The following is an 8,179-nucleotide window of genomic DNA, read 5'->3' on the forward strand; positions in this document are numbered from 1 at the left end:
GGGCACGTTTTTGTGGCCTGAGCATTTTTACCGCGATCAGATTTTTTCGATTTTAATCTTCAAATATCTTGGCAATGAGATCGCGTAACACAACAAACAACATATAAGCTGATGGGAGCTGATAAGCTGAACAACATATAACATGGGAAAAGAGTGGGTCAGCTTAACTTAGTTACAATGGTTGGACTTATTCCTTTCTGAAGTATTTGGTATAAAGGGGTTAATCAATTTTCTATATTCCTCAAAACCAGTGTTTCATGACGACAAAGTAGATGGAAATGAGAAAAAATTATTCTGAGTGAACATATTGTGTTTTATGGAGGTCAACTATAAATTTATCTCCCCACTAGCAGTAAGCGTGACCAAGCGTGGTATATCTTTCATTTTCACTGAGATACTCGACAGGTGGGTGTTTAAGAGGCTGGAGTTTTGATAGATGACAATGATGAGGGATTTATTAATATAGATAGTGTTGTTCAAAGGAATTCTAAAAGAGCTACAAAGATCTAAACAGGTCATTGCGCTTACTAAAATAGGAAAGCATTGCTGACTACATACAGTCAACTAACATAAGATCATACTTGAACATGTGAAACAACAGGACACCTAAGAAAATTACCAAGCGTGAATAGTATGGAATGTCATTGTAACGAATAAACTTTCTGCAATGCAATGAGGCGAGTTATTTACTTATTTAGTTATTTATTTCCCTTGTTGAAGTGATGTGAGAAAATGATTAACAAGGTTTACACCTGAGCTAAAAGACATCAAACTATAGATTAAGACATACAACTCACCTGACAATAGCTAGCATGAGCGGCTCTATGGTAGCTTGACCCAAATGCTCTCCTCCTTGCTCGCTCTTATACTGCTCCATGATCATCTTCATTATAAATATGATGTTCTCTATATACTGCGTGTTGATCTCAGTCACTCGCACCTATACGCATTAGAGAGTACCTGCATTGCCTGCCATTAGAGAGTACCTGCATTGCCTGCCATTAAAAAGTACCTAAACCGCCTGTCATTAGACATTAGAGAGTACCAGCATTCCCTGTCATTAGAGCATACCTGCTGTATCAGCCACCTCAGCATACCACACACAGATTTATACTTTGAAGCAGCAAGTAGGTGTGGTGTAATGCAAGCAGTAGTAGTTATCCCTTCCTGATTCAGTATGAGAGAGATCAATGGTGGTGTCATGGAAAAGAAACAGTTGCTGCCAGTTGTCAAAGCTTCTATAAACTACTATAAAGAACTAATGAACACGAACCGCTAGCTTCTCATTCTATCTATTACCTGCCCATTGACCTCTTCAAAGAATTTGTCCACATCAAGCTTGATCTGTTCGAAGAGAATTGGGTAAATGGCGGGACTGAGTTCATTGGCGACAAGCTCTTTGACATGCTTCTGGATTTGTGGACCAAACTTTTCATTACTGCAGACGAGAAGCTTCAGCAGGTGTCCGATGAAACTGCAGCATTACATACTTCTAGTTATTATTACGTCGGTTATAAATGTAGCAGCATAGTTGGAGTTCCTAGCTTTTTGCTTTGAATAAATCTGATCAGAACTATTAGCAAAGATATCTTAAATGTTTACTTGCAACGAAATTCACATTATAGTTATTTGGTATCAAAAGGTTCACCATGCCTTACTCTACTGTGTTGTAGGAGCAAAATATGTGGAAATGTGATTACATCCTTTTAAAAGCTCAAACACCAACAGATAATCGCAGCCATCACGAAAACGTCGTAGTTTGGAATCTCTTTATTTCGGTGACGTACTCAAACATTGTGGTTAATGTTTTGACGAGCGATGTTATCACGTAAACTGAAATGCCAATAAATGGCACTAGTGCATGACAAACCCTTCGGGTTCTACCAAAAAGCCCTTATCAAGTATAGACACTCGCTACTTGACAGTTTTGTTTTGGCTTGGTCTAATCATCTAGTCGTAATCTGATCATGTGACCCATACTTCCTGCCATACAGGGCAAACAACTTCTGCAGCATTTTTCGACTATCAAAGGTGACCAACAGGCTCGTCATGTTTATCAGAGGATGATATGCACTCCTTCGAGCTAAGGTTAAAAAATTAAGCGAATTTTTACGGTAGGTTTGCGATATCAGTGCTCAAAGTAACAGCATTAGGATGATGATGAAATAGACGCGTAATGAAAATAGACATGGTTTTATTGAATGCGTGAAGTATATTTGTGAAAATATTTCGACGAATGAGGTTGCATGAAAGTGTAAACGGAAACCGTTGTGTTCAACTACATCCCATTTGAGCTGCTTTGGAAAGGGATTCTAATCTATGGCGTTTACGTGATGGCTGCGATTAACTGTTCGTTTTTTAGCTTTTAAGAGCTTGTAATCACATTTCCACATATTTTGCACCTACAACAGAGTAAGACATGGCGAATCTTTTGATACCAAATAACTGTAATGTGAATTTTGTTGCAAGTTAACCTTTAAGGTAAGTTATTTTAAAACTGATATTTTGTATTACTATTAATGGCTGCTTGTGTCATGGCAAGGGTGTCCATGCCCTAATCCTGTACTCAACTGCTGACACTACAACCAGAGCGGCATCCAGTTTTCATCACTTACTGCAGCGCTATCAGCACAACAATGCATACGCAGATCTATAAATCTATATTTGTCAGAACCAATAATTTATTGTAAAATGGTTTACTGTTCAATGCTTGAGCAGCTGCAAGCAGATGATTTTATTATTCAAATTATTAGAATTGCTTAATTTTTGTTGTTTGTAGTGCTACAAGGAATCCAAGTCCACTTCAGCAGTCAATTTTTTTAAGGTCTTACTTACTGTAAGTAAATTACGAGACAAATAGATTCTCCCTGATGTTTGTATAATTGCTAGGGAATAATTCAAGATCTCTAGCGTTAGCAATGCCTAAGCTGGATGGTCAATATGAATACAATACAAATACGAGGTGAAACTTACTCTTTGTTACACTAGATATAGTTTAAGTTAATTTATTTGATATATTTTTATTACTTTACGGTTATCTACAAACCCTACAGGTTTGTTTACTTATACTAAAAAACTGCAATGCTCCAAGAATTTAAAAAATCATATATAGGAGACTACTTCAGTGGTCACCCAAAATATTAGCTCAAACATTAGATTACAAGTGAAAGAATTTGTATGTAGTGGTGAACATAAAATTGACAGCATGTTTGACTGACTCACAGTAATGTTTGACTATATAACTAAGAATATACCTATGAATACTTTGGCTATATAACTGAGAATATACCTATGAATACTCTTGACTATATAACTGAGAATATAATGTACCTATGAATACAAACTAATAAATTGTTTCAAAATAATTTAATTGTACTATTTAACCAGCATCATGTTCATCTAAAGGTTTCAAAATGATGCAATAAAAGTTTGAAGTAATGACGTGTGAAGTGACTCCGGAGCTGCAAGGTAAGCAGTCTGTAGTTGTCAGTTCAGTTTGTTCAACTGAGAAGATAACTCCATGAAAGTTGTGACACTTGAGTATCGCATAAGAGAACTATCATTATATGCTTCATTATTCAACAAATTAAATAGAGATACTTGTAGTTATGTACGTACTAGCTGTATTACCCGGCATTGGCCGGGTAATAAAAAGGTCTTTGGATAGAAAGACCGTTTTTACCATTCTAACTATTAAACTTCATATCATGAAAAAATATTTTTATGCAGTTCAAATTAGTTAAGAAAAAAAGAAAACAAATGTTAAGGTTTTCAAGCTTTTTCAAACAACTGTAACATTGAAACTTCTTTATTACAAATTACAAAACTTTTCCTGTTCCACTATTATGATTATCATAGCTAGAAACACATTGCACCTAATTGGATTAGGTTGCTTTCAGTTTAGATCTAGGCATAAATCTAACCACAAGATAGTTCTCTAACTGACAACTGCAAATTTGAGATACTCACTCAGTGACTGGACAGTAGACAGTGTCTGCTGATCTGTCAGACTTGGTGAGACACACAGAGCCGAGGGCACAGAGGAAGCCAGTCATGTTCACCCACTCGTGCAGCTGGTCCTATATAACAACTGAAAGGGTTAGTGATGCCAGCACCATACTTGCTAGCACAATTCTCTCAAAGTGATACACTGACTCTTTCTAGATGAACTTGCATAAAGTTTCAGTAGATTTCATCGCCAAGTATTGATATTTTTCTATCATTTGTGATTGTTTCTGATGTTTGAGGTGATCTGACTGTCAGGATGTTTCAAGGTTAAAATTGACAAAAAACTTGATCGCAGATAAAACGCTACAGAAAAACACATGCAAAATGTGTTTGTGTAGCTAGTTGCTATTGTTGCTATGGTTGATATCGGCTATTGTGGTGAAATTGCAGTGTTACGTGTCTCTATTAGTGCTGCACGATAAAACGATATAATTCGATATGACAATATATTTCAGTGGATGATTTTATATTTGGTCAGTTTTCAAGTCGATATGAATATCGAAGCCGATATTTTATCGAAATATCGGCTGACTTTATTTTGCAAAAATGGAGTTGTCTATTCTCTTTATTGTAATGAGGTAACAACTCCTGTGTTTTTCAACCGATATTAATCATATCCTTTCATATCGTTCATGTTAAAGCCTAACACTATATATCGAAAGAAGACAACTCCAATGTTCGATATTTTTCGATATTCGATATATTTTGAGACCAAATAATCGAATGTACATGCAAAGATATCGTGCAGCACTAGTCTTTATTCTACCATTTTCTTTGCAACTATAGACATCATAATTGCACTTTCACTTGATTTGAGTGTTTTAACCGCGATCAAATTTCGTCAATTTCAATTTTGAAACATCCTGACAGTCAAATCGCCTCAAACATAAAAAACAATCGCAAATGATAGAAAAGCATCGATACTTTCTGATGAGATCTACTACAATTTTGTGCAAGTTTATCTTAAACGCTATGCTCTGCGCATGAATAAAAGGCATAGAGATTCCCGAAGAGCTAAAATATAATCTTTTGGGCACTTTACCTCCAATTCATGGTCTGATGTCTGGTTAGAGGTCCTCTTCTTCACTGTCATTCCTCCATCTACCTTGTGAGGGTAGTTCTGTAAAAAGTCTGTGTTTTTCTTCCAGATCTTGGTAAAGGTAGTCGTCCAAGCTTGCTCATTTCCAGGAGTCGGCTTCTCAATCTTTCGCAGCATTGGCATGATACGTTTCTGGAGAGCCGCACGGCCTGCATGAAATGTTGTGTTAGAAAGATCTCGTCACACATATGACAATGAGAGGAAATAGCAGAGAATAACTGATATTAATCTTAACTCATCTCGAACTATAGTCAGCTAACCCTAAGCTATAGTCAGCTAACCCTAAGCTATAGTCAGCTAACCCTAAGCTATAGTCAGCTAACCCTAAGCTATAGTCAGCTAACCCTAAGCTATAGTCAGATTGCGCTTAACTCTAGCCGAGCCATCTCAAGTCAAAGTCAACCCAACTCAATTACAGTCAACCCAGCAGAATTACATATTTCATGACAAACTAGACAATAAAAAACATTTTATTTCAAGAATTCCTAAATGTTGAGTGAAAATTGATTCGCACTCACATTCCTAGTCAGTAAACATGACGAACCAACCGACATACAATACGACAAGACAAGAGAGAGGACAATAATATGTCAAGGTGACATATTGGATGCAGAAAAATTGTGAGTAAAGTACAACTAGCAATGCGTGCGCTCAGGTCACAAAGCGTGGTGTCACAACTCTCACTAGGATGATATTATAGAGTGGTAGAAGTCAGCCGAGCGATAGCCGAGATCAGCCTAAAAGACATGTCTTCCAGACACGCGGCCAGTCGGGTGATACGCTTAAGGACGGAGCCTACCAGAGAAAGTTAGTACATAAATACAAAGTAGTAATAGACACAGTAGTGGCTTTTGTGACATGTTCACTCATGTATTCTTCTGTACAAATACATTTATTGTATAAATATATTACTCAAAGCTCTGATCACTTCGTATTGCAGCACTGCACAGAGTCGGTGACAATAGTAAAGTGTCTGGTTTCACACCAAGCCGAGTCACTAGACAGGCCATAATCTAGACTTCCTTTACAATAGTTAGAGTTCAGACTGAAACATTGGCAAAAAAGAAAAGTTATTATAAAACCAAGATATTACTGAGTAAATTATAAACTTTTTGCTGGTTATACAACTATATAAAAATGCATGTAACTAACTTGACCTCTAGACTCAAGACCGAAGGCCGCAAGCCTGCATCTTACTATTAGAGGTCAGTTATTGACTCTACCTCCCAACCTCGTGTGCTCATTTTAGCAGTATTTTGCAGTTTGTTAGATAAGTAAGTTCAGTTCACAGAAAACCAAAAGCAAAATGAGAATCAATAATAGCTAAACCTGTAGTGAGGTCCTTGTGGGCACTAGCGATCTCCTGGTAGATGGCATAGTTGGGGAGATGAAGATTGATGACTTGCTCATCTCCGCCATACAAGATGTCAGCCTCCTCGCACAGGAACTCAAAGCAAGACATAGCGGTGAGAACAGACTCTATGTCAATGCTCCATAGGTACATGAACAGCACCACCTGTGCAGATAGGATGACACCATAATGTTATAAGCTCCAACTAGAGTAAGCGTAAACTGACTAGTTCAAGGTTTTCATAGCTTTTTCATAGAGGTGCAACAGTAGAAAAGTTTATGAATTTGTGAGAATGGTTATGGGAAAGACAACTACAATACATTTTAATCATGTGTAACTTCCTCACATTAAAATGTGTGACAATTTAAGAAGCTCATGTCTAAGCAGTTGTGCAGGTAAATGACAAATTTGATCTGTTGTTACTATGGTTAAGCAGCGGACTACTGGTTGGAATAAAATACTTTACGCTATTTGCAACATATATAAACTATTACTGTATCACTCATATATCTGGACTTTCAGAGTTTTTCTAAAAAACCTAATTTTGTCTCAAACACCTAATTCTGTAATCAGCGCCATTGTTATCATGCCTGACAAGAACATACCTACCGTTAAAGGTTGACTTGCAACAAAATTCACATTACAGCTATTTGATATCAAAAGATTCACAATTTCTTACTCTGTTGTGTTGTAGGTGCAAAATATGTGAAAAGGTGATTACAAGCTCTTAAAAGCTCAAAAACGAAAAGCCGATGTACATTGGAATCTCTTTATTTCGATGATGTAGTCATGAAATTTGGCTATTGTCTTGTCACGTGATGTTCTCACGTGAAATGAAAGGCCAATAAAAAGCTCAATATAAAACTTATCGTAGCACTAGTTTATGACAAACACTTCGGGTTTTACCGAAGACCCCGTATCAAATATAGACATAGTTTTATTGAACGCGTGAGGTATATTTGTGAAAATATTTCGACGAATAAGGTTGCAAGAAAATGTAAACAGAAACCATCTCTCACAACTACATCACATTTGAGCCGTTTTGGAAAGGGAATCCAAACTATGGCGGTCTCGTGTGGCTGCGATTTTCTGTTCGCTTTTGAGCTTTTAAGAGCTTGTAATCACATTTCCACATATTTGGCACTTATAACACAACAGAGTAAGACATGGTGAATCTTTTGATACCAAATAACTGTAATGTGAATTTTGTTGCAAGTCAACCTTTAACAGTTTAATTAAACAGTTGCGTACTGCACCTTTATCACTTCCATCCCTAAAGCACTCAACAAGTTTGCTAGGAGGAAACGAGAGAGCAGCCATGAAAACAGACCTCAAGCTTGATGTGAGCTTGTTTGCAGACTTTATTACTGCTGCCAACGATAGCCATGTCTCTATGTCTGCTGAGAAACTGGTTCCTGCGAACGAGGATCTCACGCAGCCATTTCAGGATCTCGGTATAGTTGGGAAGCTGGTGTAGAATGAGCTTCTGTGAAATGTTGTAAAGGACTCGCGAGCTGCAAAAGAACATATATAAATCACTTGATGCATCACAACCTTGTGGTATGAGAAAAGGAGGAAATATAAGTGTTGTTAACGCTGACTGACCGATAGTATCCCGGCAGCGGATTTTATACCGAACCTGATTGTAAATAGAATGGCAGCAATTTAATCTATTGTGCTTTGTTAAACATGCCTTTATTCATGTTAAGCACATGTTACTC

The 8,179-nt window shown here is 37.1% G+C and overlaps 1 protein-coding gene across 1 annotated transcript in view; it reads right to left on the reverse strand.

Moving 5' to 3' along the window:
• The window catches only part of LOC137390021 (neurofibromin-like), a 51,915-nt gene extending 44,008 nt beyond the window's left edge, over positions 1 to 7,907 (reverse strand). Inside the window, exons 1-6 of the mRNA XM_068076247.1 lie at positions 7,789 to 7,907; positions 6,437 to 6,623; positions 5,051 to 5,256; positions 3,970 to 4,079; positions 1,300 to 1,474; positions 798 to 940 (exon numbers count right to left, since the gene is read on the reverse strand). Coding sequence (XP_067932348.1) covers positions 798 to 940; positions 1,300 to 1,474; positions 3,970 to 4,079; positions 5,051 to 5,256; positions 6,437 to 6,623; positions 7,789 to 7,845 — 878 coding nt within the window. The 5' untranslated portion in view covers positions 7,846 to 7,907. The remainder of the gene's footprint in view (positions 1 to 797; positions 941 to 1,299; positions 1,475 to 3,969; positions 4,080 to 5,050; positions 5,257 to 6,436; positions 6,624 to 7,788) is intronic.
• Positions 7,908 to 8,179: the final 272 nt, after the last annotated feature.

Source organism: Watersipora subatra, chromosome 3, assembly GCF_963576615.1.
Source record: "Watersipora subatra chromosome 3, tzWatSuba1.1, whole genome shotgun sequence".
Lineage (NCBI taxonomy): Eukaryota > Metazoa > Bryozoa > Gymnolaemata > Cheilostomatida > Watersiporidae > Watersipora > Watersipora subatra.